Genomic DNA, 15,989 nt, shown 5'->3' with positions numbered 1-15,989 from the left:
CCTTTTGTCCCCCCAACACCCAATGTCCCCCCAACAGCCAATGTCCCCCCAACAGCAATGACCACCCAAGACCTTTTGTCCCCCCAACACCCAATGTCCCCCCAACAGCCAATGTCCCCCCAACATCCAATGTCCCCCCACCATCCAATGATCATCCAAGACCCCCGTCCCTCCAACACCCAATGTCCACCCAACATGTAATGACCACCCAAGACCTGGTGTCCTCCCACCATCCAATGACCATCCAAGACCTTTTATCTCCCCAACACCCAATGTCCCCCCAGTACCCAATGTCCCCCCAACATCTGATGACCATCCAAACACCTGATGACCATCTAAGACCTGGTGTCCCTCCAACACGCAGTATCCCCCCAACATCCAATGACCATCCAAGACCTGGTGTCCCCCCACCACCCAATGTCCCCCCAATACCCAATGTCCCCTCAACATCCAATGACCATCCAAGACCTTTTGTCCCCCCAACACCCAACGTCCCCCCAACATCCAGTGACCACCCAAGACCTGGTGTCCCCGCAACATTCAATGTCCCCCCAACACTCAATGACCACCCAAGATCTCCTGTCCCTCCAACACCCAATGTCCCTCCAATACCCAATGACCATCCAAACATCTTGTGACCAACCAAGACCTGGTGTCCGCCCAACACCCAATGTCCCCCCACCATCTGATGACCATCCAAACATCTGATGACCATCTAAGACCTTTTGTCCCCCCAACACCCAATGTCCCCCCAACATCTGATGACCATCCAAGACCTGGTGTCCCCCGACCATCCAATGACCACCCAAGACCTGGTGTCCCCCCAACACTCAACGTCCCCCAAACATCTGATGACCATCCAAGACCCCCTGTCCCTCCAACACCCAACGTCCCTCCACCATCTGATGACCACCCAAGACCTTTTATCCCCCCAACACCCCCCTGACATCCCCCCCGTGCCCACCTGGAGCCTCTTGAGCTGCCGGCTGACGCTGCGGAGGTCGGCGCCGCCGCCCACGGTCTCCAGCTGCTCCTCCAGCCGGCCCAGCCGCGCCTCCATGTCGGCGTAGCTCCGGGCCAGGCGCTCTGCGGCCGCCGCCTCGGCCAAGCGCCGGCTCCGGGCCTGGCTGGTGCTCTCCAGCTCCAGCCAACACCTCCTGAGCTCCTCCAGCTGCCGCCGCACCGCCCCGCTCAGCTCCGGCTTGGCCTGCACCAGCTCCTCGCCTTCCTGCGGTGGGGGGACACCAAAATTCGTCATTTGGGGGTTGGGGGGAGGTTTGGGGTCAAGGTGGGACCCCAAAATTCAGCACAAAGGGTTTGGGGTCAAGGTGGGACCCCAGAATTCATCCCAACGGGTTGGGGTCAAGGGGAGGTTTGGGGTCAAGGGGAGACCTCAAAATTTGTCATGAGGGGTCAAGGGGAGGTTTGGGGTCAAGGTGGGATCCCAAAATTCGTCGTGAGGGGTTGGGACAAGGTTTGGGGTCAAGGGGAGGTTTGGGGTCAAGGTGGGACCCCAAAATTCATCATGAGGGGTTGGGGCAAAGTTTGTGGTCAAGGTGGGTCCCCAAAATTCATCACAAGAGGTCAACGGGGAGGTTTGGGATCAAGGTGGGATCTCAAAATTCATCATGAGGGGTTGGGGCCAAGAAGGGACCCTAAAATTCATTCTGAGGAGTTGAGGTGGGGTTTGGGGACAAGGTGGGACCCCAAGATTCATTGTGAGGGATTAGGGTGGTGGGGAGATGTTGGTGGAGCTCATTCCCCTCTCATGGGGGTTATGGGGTCAATGGGGGACCCCAAAATTCATCACAAGGGGTTGGGGGTCAAGGTGGGACCTCAAAACTCATCACAAGGGGTCAAAGGGAGGTTTGGGGCCAAGGAGGGACCCTAAAATTCATTCTGAGGAGTTGAGGTGGGGTTTGGGGTCAAGGTGGGACCCCAAAATTCATCACAAAGGGTTGGGGCAAAGGTTTATTCATCATGAGGGGTTGGGGTGGGGTTTGGGGTCAAGGGGAGACCCCAAAATTCATCAGGAAGGGTTGGGGCAAAGGTTTATTCATCATGAGGGGTTGGGGCAAAGGTTTGGGGTCAAGGGAAGGTTTGGGGTCCAGGTGGAACCCCAAAATTCATCACAAAGGGTTGGGATGGTGGGGAGATGTTGGTGCAGCTCTTCCCTCTCTCATGGGGGTTATGGGGTCAAGGTGGGACCCCAAAATTCATCACGAGGGGTTGGGGCAAGGTTTGGGGGTCAAGGGGAGGTTTGGGGTCAAGGTGGGACCCCAAAATTCATCATGAGGAGTTTGGGACCAAGGGAGGAACCCTAAAATTCATTCTGAGGAGTTGAGGTGGGGTTTGGGTCAAGGTGAGACCCCAAAATTCATTACAAGTGTTTGAGGTGAGGTTTGGGGTAAAGGTGGGACCCCAAAATTTGTCACGAGGGTTTGGGGTTAAGGGGGGGACACAGAGAGACTCGAGGGGGGGACAATGGGGAGGTTTTGGGGGGGAACATGGGGAGGGTGACACCACGGGGGGGTGACACAGGGAGGTGACACCATGGCAGGGTGACACAGGGAGGTGACACAGTGGGTGTGACATGTGAGGAGTGACACCACAAGGGGTGACACAGGGGGAGATGACACCACGGGGTGTGACACAAGGTGGGGTGACACAGGAGGGGTGACAAGGTGGGAGTGACACTATGGGGAGGGGTGACACAGGAGAAGGTGACACAAGGGGGTGACACAGGAGAGGTGACATAAGTGGGGGGTGACACTATGGGAGGGTGACACCACAGGAGGTGACACATTTGGAGGTGACACCACAGGGGTTGACACTATGGGGGTGACACAGGGGGGTGTGACACACGAGGGGGGTGACACTAGGGGGGTGACACTATGGGGAGGTGACACTGTGGGGAGGTGACACACGAGGGGGGTGACACTATGGGGAGGGTGACACAGGGGGAGGTGACACAGGAGGAGGTGACACCACAAGGGGATGTGACACAAGAGGGGGACACAAGATGGGGTGACACTATAGGGGTGACACTATGGTGGGGGTGACACAGGAGGGAGGTGACACAGGGGGGTGACACGGTGGGAGCGACACTATTGGGGGGGTGGCACGAGAGGGGGACACAAGGGGGGTGACACGGGGGAGGTGACAGGATGGGGGGGACACAGGGACAGTGGGGAGTGACATGAGAGGGACGAAACAAGGGAGGTGACACAAAGGGGGTGACACCATGGCAGGGGTGACACTATGCGGGGGTGACACTATGGGGGGGTGACACCACAGGGAAGGTGACACAGGGGAGGTGACATAAGGGAGGTGACACCAGAGGGGGGATGACCTGGGGGGTGTGACATGGGAGGGGTGACACGAGTTGGGGTGACACCAAGGGGGGATGACACAGGGGGAGGTGACACCACAGGGTGGGGGGTGACACATGAGGGGTGACACAGGCGGAGGTGACACCACAGGGGGTGACACCACAGGGTGGGGGGTGACATAAGGGAGGTGACACAAGGGGGGTGACACCACAGAGTGGGGGGTGACACTATAGGGGTGACACTATGGGGGGGTGACACAGGGAGGTGACACAGGGGGAGGTGACACAGGGGGGTGACACTATAGGAGTGACACTATGGTGAGGGTGTCACAGGAGGGAGGTGACACAAAGGGGGGACACAGGGACAGTGGGGGGGTGACATGAGAGGGACAAAACAAGGGGGGTGACACAGGGGGGTGACACGGTGGGAGTGACACTATGGGGGGGTGACACCAAGGGGGTGACACGGGGGGGTGACACAGGGGGAGGTGACACAAGACGGGGACACAAGGTGGGGTGACACTATGGGGGTGACACAAGGGGAGGTGACACGGGGGGGGATGACACAGGGGGGTGACACTATAGGGGTGACACTATGGTGGGGGTGACACAGGGGGAGGTGACAAGGTGGGAGTGACACTATGGGGAGGTGACACACGGAGGTGACACCACAGGGGGCTGACACAGGGTGGGTGACACGAGTGGGTGACACCACAGGGGGGGTGACACTATGGGGGTGACACTATGGGGGAGGTGACACCACAGGGGGGGTGACACCACAGGGGGGGTGACACCACAGGGGGGTGACACCACAGGGGGGGTGACACTATGGGGGTGACACTATGGGGGAGGTGACACCACAGGGGGGGTGACACCACAGGGGGGTGACACCACAGGGGGGGTGACACTATGGGGGTGACACTATGGGGGAGGTGACACCACAGGGGGGGTGACACCACAGGGGGGTGACACCACAGGGGGGGTGACACTATGGGGGTGACACTATGGGGGAGGTGACACCACAGGGGGGGTGACACCACAGGGGGGGTGACACCACAGGGGGGTGACACCACAGGGGGTGACACTATCGAGGTGACACCATGGGGAGGGTGACACAGGGGGAGGTGACACAGGAGGAGGTGACAGGATGGGGAGGGGACACAAGGACAGTGCCAGGGGACACCACAGGGGGGGTGACACTATGGGGGGGGATGACACAAGGGGGGTGACACCACAGGGGGGTGACACAGGGAGGTGACACAGGAGGAGGTGACACTATGGGGGGGGGGACACCATGGGGAGGTGACACGGGGGGATGACACGGGGGGAAGGTGACAGAAGGAGGGTGACACTATGGGGGTGACATCATGGGGGGGTGACACAGGGGGAGGTGACACCAAGGGGAGGTGACACAACACAGAGGAGTCACGGGGACAGTGGGGGGGAGGTGACACCACCTTGGGGACCACACGGGGGGTGACATCACAGGGGGGTGACAGAGGGGGAGGTGACACAACATGACGCAACCAAAATTCGGGGCGGGGAAAGAAGAGAAGAAGAAAAAAAAGGAAAAAAAGGAGGAGGAGAAAAAGGAGAAAAAACAAGGAGAAGGAGGAGGAGAAAAGAAAGAAAAAAAGGAGAAAAAAAGGAGAAGGAGGAGGAGAAAAAGGAGGAGGAAAAAAAGGAGAAAAAAAAAGGAGAAGAAGGAGGAGAAAAAAAAGAAAAAAAAGGAGAAAAAGGAGGAGGAGAAAAAGGAAAAAAAAAGAAAAAAAAGGAGAAAAAAAAAGAAAAAAAAGGAGAAAAAGGAGGAGAAAAAAAGGAGGAAAAAAAAAGAAAAAAAGGAGAACGAGGAGCAGAAAAAAAGAAAAAAAAGAAAAACAAAAAGGAGAAAAAAAAAAGGAGGAGGAGAAAAAGGAGGAGAAAAGGGAGGAGAAAAGGGGGAGGAGGAGGAAGGGGGGTCTCTGCGCATTTTTATCTTTTCCTAAAAGAAAAAAACAAACCCTCATCCCCCCCACCCCTCCCCCACCCCCCCCCCCCCATTATTATTTAACCCTTTCCCTCCCTCTCCCCTCCCCCATTTCTCATTTTTCCCCGTCCAGGCCGAACCTTCTCGATCCTCTGGAGCCATTCCCGGTTCTGGGCGAGCTCGGCGAGAAAGGCCGGGTGCTGCAGCCACGGCTTGGGGGGGTCCCGCGGGGGAGGGTCCCGGGAGGGGTCCCCGGCCATCAGAGCCTTGTCCCGGATCCAAACATCCAGCTGTGGAGGGGGATGGGGAACACAGGCACAGCCGTCAGCCAGGGTGGGGAAGAAATAGTAAAAAAAATGCTATTTTTTAGGGGGTGTTAAAAAAAGAAATTGTGGTGTGGTAAAAAAAAAAAAAAAAAAAAAAAAATTAAAAAAAAGAGAGAGAAAAATAGGATTTCTCCGTTGAGGGGGGGGGATGGGGAACAAAGGCACAGCCGTCAGCCAGGGTGGGGAAGAAATAGTAAAAAAAATGCTATTTTTTAGGGGGTGTTAAAAAAAGAAATTGTGGTGTGGTAAAAAAAAAAAAAAAAAAAAAAAAGAGAGAAAAATAGGATTTCTTCGTTGAAAATAAAAATTAAAAAATTCTCCTTTTTTTTGTTGCCTCCAAAAAAAAAAAAAATAGTAAAAAAAAAGGTGGGTTTTTTTTGGGTGTGTTAAAAAAAAAATTATGGGTGTGGTAAAAAAAAAAAAAAAAAAGAGGAAAAAAATAGGATTCCTCCTTTAAAAATAAAAATAATAAAAATAATAAAAGAATTCCCTTTTTTTTGTTGCCCAAAAAAAAAATGCGTAGCAAAAAAAAAATAAATAAAAAAAAAAAGAATTGCCCCTTAAAAAATAAAAATAATAAAAAAAATTCCCTTTTTGTTGCCCCAAAAAAAAAAAAAAAAAAAGAGAAAAAAATAGGATTTCTCCGTTGAAAATAAAAATTAAAAAATGCCCTTTTTTTTGTTGCCCAAAAAAAAAAAAAAAAAAGAGAAAAAATAGGATTTCTCCGTTGAAAATAAAAATTTAAAAATTCCCTTTTTTTGTTGCCCCCCCAAAAAAAATAAATTAAAAAAAAATAGGATTTGCCCTTTAAAAATAAAAATAAAAATAGAAATAATTTCTCTTCTTTTGTTGCCCAAAAAAAAAAATTATGTAACACACAAAAAAAAAAAAAAAGAAAAAAGAGGAAAAAAAAAGGAAATTTCTCTCGGTAAAAAAAAAAAAATAGAATTTCCCCTTTAAAAATAAAAATAATTCCCTTTTTTTGTTGCCCAAAAAAATTTTTTTTTATGTAAGAAAAAAAATTTCCCTTTTCTGTTACAAAAAAAAAAAAAAAAAAAAATTACGTAACAAATAAATAAATAAATAAATAAAATTCTCCTCAAAAAAAAAAATTCAATTTCTCTCCGGAAAAAAAAAAAAAATAAATTCCCCCCTCAAAAAAAAAAAGAAAAAAATTCTCCCTTAAAAAAAAATTTAAATTCCCCTCCTCAAAAAAAAAAAAAAAAATTAAATTCCCCTCAAAAAAAAAAAAAAAAAAAAAAAAAAAAAATCTCTCTCAAAAAAAAAAAACTTAAAAAAATAAAATCTTCCTTAAAAAAAATATTAAAAATAAAATTAATAATAATTTAAAAAAATAAATGGGGGGAGGTTTTCCTTTTTTCCTAAAAAAAAAAATAATCCTATTTATTTTTTTTTTTGGGCCTCTAAAAAATCCGCAAAAAAAAAAAAAAAAAAGCAGCAGAGATGGAAGGAGGAGAAAATCCCCCCCCGCTTAAAAATAAATAAATAAAAATTCCTTTTTCTCCTCCAAAATAAACAGAGAGGGAAAACCCCCCCTCTCCTTCTTTTTATTTATTTCCAAAATAAAAACAACAGAGGGGGAAAAAAAGGGGGGGGGGGAGAGAAAAAAACCCCTCCTGATTTTTATCTCAAAATAAACAAACCCTTTTCCCTAAAAAAAAAAAAAAAAAAAAAAAAAAATAAAATAAAATAAAATAAAATAAAATAAAATAAAAAATCCTAAAAAAAAATCGGAGGAAAAAGGCGAGAAAATCCCCCTCCTCCTTTATTTATTTTATTTTATTTTATTTTTTTCCAGAAAAAAAAGGCGGATTTGGGGTCGAAAAGGGGGAGGAGGATGAGGATGGAGGAGGAGGAAGGGGAGGGAGGAGGAGGAAAAATGAGGAGGGAGAGGGAGGAGGGAAAAGGAGGAGGAGAAATGAGGAGGAAAAAGATGGAGAAGGAGCAAAAATGAGGAGGGAGAAGGAGAAAAAGGATAAAAATGAGGAAAAATAAGGATGGAGAAGAAAGAAAAGGATAAAAAATGAGGAGGGAGAGGGGAAAAAAAAGGAGGAAAAAGATGCAGAAGGATAAAAAAAAATGAAAATGGAGAAGGAAGAAAAAAAAAGAGGAAAAATAGGAAAAGGATGAAAAGGATGAAGAGGATGAAAAAGGATAAAAAATGAGGATGGAAAAGGAAGAAAAGGATGGAGAAAAATAAAAAATGAAGATGGAGAAGGAGAAAAAGGATGGAGGAGGAAAAATAAAGATGGAGAAGGAAGAAAAGGATAAAAAATTAAAATGGAGAAGGAAGAAAAAGATGGAGAAGGATGAAAAAATAAAAATGGAGAAGGAAAAAAGGATGGAGGAGGAAAAATAAAGATGGAGAAGGAAAAAAGGATAAAAAATGAGGAGGGAGAAGGAAGAAAAAAGAGGAAAAATAGGAAAAGGATGAAGAGGATGAAGAGGATGAAAAAGGATAAAAAATGAAGATGGAGAAGGAAGAAAAAGATAAAAAAATAAAGATGGAGAAGGAAAAAAAAGGATGGAGAAGGAAGAAAAGGATGAAAAATGAAGATGGAGAAGGAGGGAAAGGATGAAAAATGAGGATGAAAAGGATGGAGAAGGAGGAAAAATAAAGATGGAGAAGGAAAAAAAGGATGGAGGAGGAAAAATGAGGAGGGAGAAGGAAGAAAAGGATAAAAAATTAAGATGGAGAAGGAAGAAAGATGGAGGAGGAGGGAGGGGATAAAAAAGGATAAAAAATGAAAATGGAGGAGGAAGAAAAGGATAAAAAAATGAAAATGGAGGAGGAGGAAAAAGGATGAAAAATGAGGATGGAGAGGATGAAAATTAAGATGGAGAGGGAGGAAAGGATGGAAAAGGAGGAAAAAGATCCAGAAGAGGCTCCGGAGGAGGAGAAGGGAAGGAGGGAAGGAAGGGAAGGGGAGGACGCGGCACAGGCCGGGAGGAGCCTCCGGGAGCCGCCAAAAACAGCCCCAGCGGGGGAGCCGCGAGCATGGAAAAATAGAGAAAAAATGGCTGAAATCAAGGAAAAATGGGCGGAAATATAGGGGGAAAATGGGCAGAAATAAAGGAAAAAATGGGCTGAAATATGGGCAAAAAATGGGCTGAAATATAGGGGGACAATGGGCAGAAATATAGGGAAAAATGGGCGGAAATATAGGAAAAAATGATCCGGAAAATAGGAAAAAAATGGGCAGAAATGCAGAAAAAATGGCCCCAAAATATAGGGAAAAATTGGGCTGAAATATAGAAAAAAAATGGGCTGAAATGTAGGGAAAAATGGGCTGAAATGTAGGGAAAAAATGGGCTGAAATATAGGGAAAAAATGGGCTGAAATGTAGAAAAAATGGGCTGAAATGTAGAAAAAAATGGGCTGAAATACAGGGAAAAAATGGGCTGAAATGCAGCAAAAAATGGCCCCAAAATATAGGGAAAAATGATCCGGAAAATAGGAAAAAAAATGGCCCTGAAATGCAGAAAAAATGGGCTGAAATGTAGAAAAAAATGGGCTGAAATGTAGGGAAAAATGGGCTGAAATAAAGAAAAAATGACCCCAAAATATTGGCAAAAATGATCCGGAAAATAGGCAAAAAAATGGCCCCGAAATGCAGCAAAAAATGGGCTGAAATGTAGAAAAAAATGGGGTGAAATGTAGAAAAAAAATGGGGTGAAATGTAGAAAAAAATGGGGTGAAATGTAGGGAAAAACGGGCTGAAATAGAGGAAAAAATGGGCTGAAATGCAGCAAAAAATGGGCAGAAATGTAGCAAAAAATGGGCAGAAATGCAGAAAAAATGGCCCCAAATCCAGCCAAAAATGGCTGCAAATCCACCCCTAAAATGCCCCCAAAATTCACCCCAAAATGCCCTGAAATACAACCAAAAATGTCCCGAAATACAGACAAAAATGGCCCCAAATCCACTCCAAAATCCACCCCAAATCCGGCCAAAAATGGCCCCAAATCCAGCCAAAAATGCCCCAAAATTCACCCTAAAAGACACCCCAAAATGCCCCAAATCCAGCCAAAAATCGCCCCAAATCCACTTCAAAACCACCCCAAAATTCACCCCAAAGATCACCCTGAAATCCACCTCAAAATGCCCCCAAATCCACCCCAAATCCACCCCATAATTCCCATAATTCCGTAAAACCAGGACAAAATCCACCCCAAAATGCCCCCCAAATCCACACTAAAATCATCCCAAAAATCACCAAATCCACCCCAAAATTCACCCCAAATCCACCTCAAATCTACCCCATAATCCCCCCAAAACTATGACAAAATCCACCCCGAACCCACTCAAAAATGCCCCCAAAATTCACCCCCAAATCCACCTCAAAAATCCCTCCCAAAATTCACAAAATCTACCCCAAAATGCCCCAAATCCCCCCAAACCCACCTCAAATCTACCCCATAATCTCCTCAAAACCACGACAAAATCCACCCCAAAAAGCCCCCAAAATTTACCCCAAAATGCCCCGAAATCCAGCCAAAAATGCCCCAAATCCACTCCAAAATGGGATTTTGGGGAGGTGTCCCACATTTTGGTTGTGTTTGGGATTTTTGAGGGGATTTGGCATTTTGGGGAGGGAGGTCAGATTTTAGGGGGTCTCATATTTTGGGGAGGTCTCAGATTTTGGGGTTGTTCGTGATTTTTGGGGGCGGTTGGGATTTTGGGGGGAATTTTGGATTTTGAGGAGGCATCTCAGATTTTGGGGATCCCAGATTTTGGGGACTCATATTTTGGGGAGGGGATTTGGGATTTTTTGGGGGGATTTTGGGGGGATTTTGTGTCTCTGACCTCGCGGCAGTCCTGCAGGAACCTCTGGAGCTCCAGGTGATCCTGGAGCCGCCGCGTCCATTCCTGGGCCAGCTGATGGTTCCTCTGGCTCCTGCACAGGGGGGGGACCCCTAATTAACCTAATTAACCTTTAATTAACCCCCCATTAACCCCTCATTAAACCCTGAACCGCCCCTCAAATGGGGAAACTGAGGCACGACGTTCCTGGCAAATCCATCCGCGGTCCTGGGGGGTCCTGGGGGGAATTTTGGGGTCCTGGATGGAATTTTGGGGTTCTGGGTGGTTTTGATGGGTTCTGGGTGGAATTTTGGGGTCCTGGATGGAATTTTGGGGTTCTAGGTGGAATTTTGGGGTCCTGGATGGAATTTTGATGGGTTGTGGATGATATTTGAGGTTCTGGATGGAATTTTGAGGCTCTGGGTGGAGTTTTGGGGTCCTGCCCAGTTTTGATGGGTTCTGGGTGGAATTTTGGGGTCCTGGATGGAATTTTGGGGTTCTAGGTGGAATTTTGGGGTCCTGGGTGGAATTTGAGGCCCTGGGTGTGTTTTTTTGGGGTCCTGGATGGTATTTTGGGGTCCTGGATGGAATTTTGATGGGGTTTTAGGTGAAATTTTGGGGTCCTGGGTGTATTTTTGAGGTCTTGGGTGGTTTTGACGGGTTCCAGGTGGAATTTTGGGGTCCTGTATGGTATTTTTGGGGTCCTGGATGGTATTTTGGGGTCTTGGATGGAATTTTGGGGTCCTGGATGGTTTTGATGGGTTCTGGATGGTATTTTGGGGTCCAGGATGGATATTTGAAGTTCTAGGTGAAATTTTGGGGTCCTGGATGGAATTTTGAGGCACTTTGTGTGTTTTTTGGGGTCCTGGGCGGTTTTGATGGGTTCTGGATGAAATTTTGGGGTCCTGGGTGGTTTTGATGAGGTTTTAGGTGAAAATTTTGGGGTCCTGGATGGAGTTTTGGGTCCTGGATGGAATTTTGACATCCTGGGTGGTTTGATGGGTTCTGGATGGTATTTTTGGGGTTCTGGGTGTTATTTTGGGGTCCTGGATGGAATTTTGGGGTCCTGGATGGATATTTGAGGTTCTGGATGGAATTTTGATGGGTTCTGGATGATGTTTGAGGTTCTGGATGGAATTTTGAGGTGCCGGGTGTGTTTTTTTGGGGTCCTGGGTGGTTTTGATGGGTTCTGGGTGGAATTTTGGGATCCTGGATGGAATTTTGGGGCCCTGGATGGATATTTGAGGTTCTGGGTGGAATTTTGGGGTCCTGGGTGTACTTTTGAGGTCCTGGATGATATTCTGGGGTCCTGGATGGAGTTTTGGGCTCCTGAATGGAATTTTGACATCCTGGGTGGTTTTGATGGGTTCTGGATGGAATTTTGACACACTTGGTGTGTTTTTTGGGGGTCCTGGGTGGTTTTGACGGGTTCTGGATGGAATTTTGATGTCCTGGATGGATATTTGGGGTCCTGGATGGAATTTTGATGGGTTCTGGATGATGTTTGAGGTTCTGGATGGAATTTGAGGTGCGGGGTGTGTTTTTTTGGGGTCCTGGGTGGTTTTGATGGGTTCTGGGTGGAATTTTGGGATCCTGGATGGAGTTTGGGGTCCTGAATGGGATTTTGACATCCTGGGTAGTTTTGATGGGTTCTGGATGGAATTTTGAGGCACTTTGTGTGGTTTTTTGGGGTCCTGGATGGTATATTGGGGTTCTGGGTGAAATTTTGGGGTCCTGGATGGATATTTGAGGTTCTGGATAGAATTCTGATGGGTTCTGGATGATGTTTGAGGTTCTGGATGGAATTTTGAGGTGCTGGGTGTATTTTTTTGGGGTCCTGGGTGGGTTTGATGGGTTCTGGGTGGAATTTTGGGGTCCTGGATGGAATTTTGAGGTCCTGGATGGAGTTTTGAGGTTCTGGGTGGAATTTTGGGCTCCTGAATGGAATTTTGACATCCGGGGTGTTTTGATGGGTTCTGGATGAAATTTTGGGGTCCTGGATGGAATTTTGGGGTCCTGGATGATGTTTTGGGGTTCTGGATGGAATTTTAATGTCCTGGGTGGTTTTGATGGGCTCTGGGTGGAATTTTGGGGTCCTGGATGGATATTTGAGGTTCTGGGTAGAATTTTGAGGTCCCAGGTAATGTTTTGAGGTCCTGGGTGGTTTTGATGGGTTCTGGGTGGGATTTTGGCATCCCAGGTATTTTTGGGTGTATAAAAATACATTTTTGGGTATTTTGGGGGTATTTTGGGAGTATTTTGGGGTATTTTTGGGCCCCCAGCTGTCCCGAGGGGTCCCATACCCAGTTTTGACGAGCTCCAGGTGGAACTCTGGCTCCTGGGTGTATTTTTGGTGTATTTTCGGGCCCCGTTACCTGTCCCTGAGCCCGTCCATGGCCTCGGCCACGCGGTCGCTGTGCAGGTTCCGCTGGCGCCGGAGGCTCTCCCCGGCCTGCAGCACCTGCTGCACCTTCTGCAGGTTCAGCTCCAGGGTGGTGCTGAAGTCCCTGTGCCTCTTCAGGGCCTTGCTCACCCCCTCCAGCGTGTCGGGCAGCTCGGCGTGGGCCAGGGTGGTCTCCTGGGGGGGTTTGGGGGGCTTTGGTGACCCCTTGGGGTGGTCACTGAGGGGCCAGGGGGGGGTGCACCCGGCCAAATACAGAAATTGGGGGTTGTGCCCAGAAAAATCCATCAAATAGGAGTTGTCACCACCCAAATCCAGCAACCAGGAGCTTCTACAGACCATCCCCACCACCCAAAATCTTCTTCCACCCAAACCCACCACCCCAGATCTTCTCCCACCTAAACCCACCTTCTCCCACCCCTCACCTCCATCACCCACCCCTCATCCCCACCACCCCAGACCTTTTCTCCCACCCAAATCCCCATCACCCACCCCTCATCTTCATCACCCCAGACCTTCTCCCACCCAAATCCATCACTCAGGGCCTTCTATAAATCATTCCCACCACCCAAAATCCTCTCCCACCCAAACCCACCACCCCAGACCTTCTCCCACCCCTCAAACCCACCACCCCAGACCTCCAACCTAAACCCAACTTCTCCCACCCCTCATCCCCATCACCCCAGACCTTCTCCCACCCCTCAAACCCACCACCCCAAACCTTCTCCCACCCCTCACCCCCTCCTCCTCCCAGCCCTGCTGCCCCACCTGGTTGTAGAGGCAATTCTGGCACTGCTGCACGTCCCTGAGGAAGAGCTGGAAGACGTGGGACTGCACCAGGACCTCCCTCCTCATCTCCCAGCTCTGCAGGAGCTTCCCCCAGCCGGCGTCCAGCTTGTGCAGCCACTGCTGCAGGGACAGGTGGGGCACCTCCATCTCCTCCAGGGCCAGCAGCTCGCTGGCCGCCTGGATCTTGGCGTAATCCTCCTCGTAGCCGTTGATCTCCTCCTTGAGGGCCACGTGGACGTTGAGCAGCCTCTCGGCCTCGGCCAAACTCTGGGGCACCTCCTGAGACCCGACGGCCGCTTGAGTCTTCACCAACCAGCCCCAAAAAATTATCCAGGTCTTGGATGAACTGCTGGAGCCTCCCGGCCACCGTCAAAGTGTCCTCGCAGCCCTGCAGGGCTCTCTTGAGGTCGTCCCACTCGTGGCTGATCTCCTCGAAGGGCAGGAGGATTTCCAGGGCTCGGGTGGGGTGGGAGGCGGCCAGAGCCTTCTCCCTCCTGCTGGAGCTGCAGCAGCCGCGGCTCCAGGGCCACCAGCGCGGCCTCCATGGTGGACAATCGGCGCTGCAGGGCCACCACCCCGCCCAGGTCGGCGTCCCCGGAGCGCGTGGCCTCGATGGCTTTTCTCTTCTCCCTCACCTGCGCCTTCATCTCGCCGCACTCCAGCAGGAAGTTCTGGATCTTCAGCACCGAGCTCAGCTGGCTCTTCTTGGTCTCCACCAGCTCCACCACGCGGTTCCAGCTGGGGGGATCGGGGGGATGGAGGAGGGGGAGAGCCTGAGGTGGGGTGGGGGTCACCGGGGGCAGGAGGAACCCTTGGGTGGGGTGGGGATGGTGGGATGGAGACCTGGACCCCGTGGGGACGTCCCACCACTGGAGAACTGAAGGTTGGGGGTCACCAGGGGCAGGAGGAACCCCTTGGGTGGGGTGGGGATGGTGGGATGGAGACCTGGACCCCATGGGGACGTCCCACCACTGGAGAACTGAAGGTTGGGGGTCACCAGGGCAGGAGGAACCCTTGGGTGGGGTGGGGATGGTGGGATGGAGATCTGAGCCCCATGGGGACATCCCACCACTGGGGAATCTCCAGAAAATCCCACCAAGGAGACCCCCAGAAGCTCCAGGTCCACCTTGGGAACCCCCAGGATGAGTCTGGACAATTTAATTGGAGATCTGGACCCTCCAGGGACATGCCACAACTGGAGACTCTCCAGAAAAATCCCACCAAGGAGACCCCCAGAAGCTCCAGGTCCACCCCAGACCCCCCAGAACACCCAGGCCCACCCTGGGAACCCCCAGAAGGTCCAGGCCCACTTTGGGACCCCCCAGAAGCTCCAGGCCCACCCCAAACCCCCCAGAACCCCCAGGCTCACCCCAGACCCCCCAGAAGCTCCAGGTCCACTTTGGGAACCCCCCAGGAGCTCCAGGCCCACCCCAGAACCCCCAGAACCCCCAGGCCCACCTTGGGAACCCCCAGAACCCCCAGGTCCACCTTGGGAACCCCCAGGATGAGTTTGGACAATTCCATTGGAGATCTGGAGCCCCATGGGGACATCCCACCACTGGGACGACCCCAAGGAGACCCCCAGAAGCCCCAGGTCCACCCCAGATCCCCCAGAAGCTCCAGATCCACTTTGGGAACCCCCAGAACCCCCAGGTCCACCCCAGAACCCCCAGAAGCTCCAGGTCCACCCCAGAACCCCCAGAACCCCCAGGCCCACCCCAGAACCCCCAGAACCCCCAGGCCCACCCCAGACCCCCCAGAACCCCCAGGCCCACCCCAGAACCCTCAGAACCCCCAGGCCCACCCCAGAACCCCCAGAACCCCCAGGCCCACCCCAGAACCCCCAGGCCCACCCCAGAACCCTCAGAACCCCCAGGCCCACCCCAGAACCCCCCAGAAGCTCCAGGTCCACCAAGGAGACCCCCAGAACCCCCAGGCCCACCCCAGGCCCACCCCAGAACCCCCAGGCCCACCCCAGAAGCCCCAGGCCCACCCCAGACCCCCAGGCCCACCCCAGACCCCCCAGGCCCAGCCCGTGTCCCGTACCGGCCGTTGAGGTGGTCCTGGCAGGCCCGGACCTCGTCGGAGCTGGGGTGACCCCCTCCACCAGCTGCTGGACCACCTGGTTGACGTCCAGGATCCGCCCCATGACGCTGTTCATCTCCTGGTCCAGACTCTCGAACCTGGGGAGATGAAAAACACCTGAGCAGGTCCCGCCATGGAATGAGAGGAACCAAAAAACACCAAAAAACACCAAAAAACCCCCAAAAAAACACCAAAAAAAACCACCAAAAAAACACCAGAGCAGGTCCCACCATGGAACGAGAGAAACTAAAAAATCACAGAACGAG

General features: G+C 50.7%; 2 protein-coding genes across 2 annotated transcripts in view; both read right to left on the bottom strand.

The window, feature by feature from the left end:
- SPTBN4 (spectrin beta, non-erythrocytic 4) overlaps positions 1-15,989 on the bottom strand; it is a gene marked incomplete at its 3' end in the record, with an annotated part of 59,286 nt that overhangs the window by 18,266 nt on the left and 25,031 nt on the right. The window contains 9 exon segments of the mRNA XM_083877170.1: positions 965-1,228; positions 5,399-5,587; positions 10,452-10,542; positions 12,824-13,026; positions 13,618-13,956; positions 13,958-14,122; positions 14,124-14,376; positions 15,685-15,742; positions 15,745-15,821. Coding sequence (XP_083733296.1) covers positions 965-1,228; positions 5,399-5,587; positions 10,452-10,542; positions 12,824-13,026; positions 13,618-13,956; positions 13,958-14,122; positions 14,124-14,376; positions 15,685-15,742; positions 15,745-15,821 — 1,639 coding nt within the window.
- LOC310918277 (uncharacterized protein) lies at positions 6,663-9,909 on the bottom strand (the record flags this gene model as incomplete). The annotated part of the gene is made up of 3 exons (XM_083877132.1): positions 6,663-8,987; positions 9,189-9,469; positions 9,905-9,909. 3 exons carry the CDS (start codon positions 9,907-9,909, stop codon positions 7,429-7,431), a joined length of 1,845 nt encoding a protein of 614 aa, XP_083733258.1. The 3' UTR covers positions 6,663-7,428.

This window comes from Zosterops lateralis (assembly GCF_965231275.1).
Source record: "Zosterops lateralis genome assembly, chromosome: 23".
Lineage (NCBI taxonomy): Eukaryota > Metazoa > Chordata > Aves > Passeriformes > Zosteropidae > Zosterops > Zosterops lateralis.
Note: the sequence above shows the minus strand (reverse complement) of the source record. Positions and strands in the feature narration are given on the sequence as shown.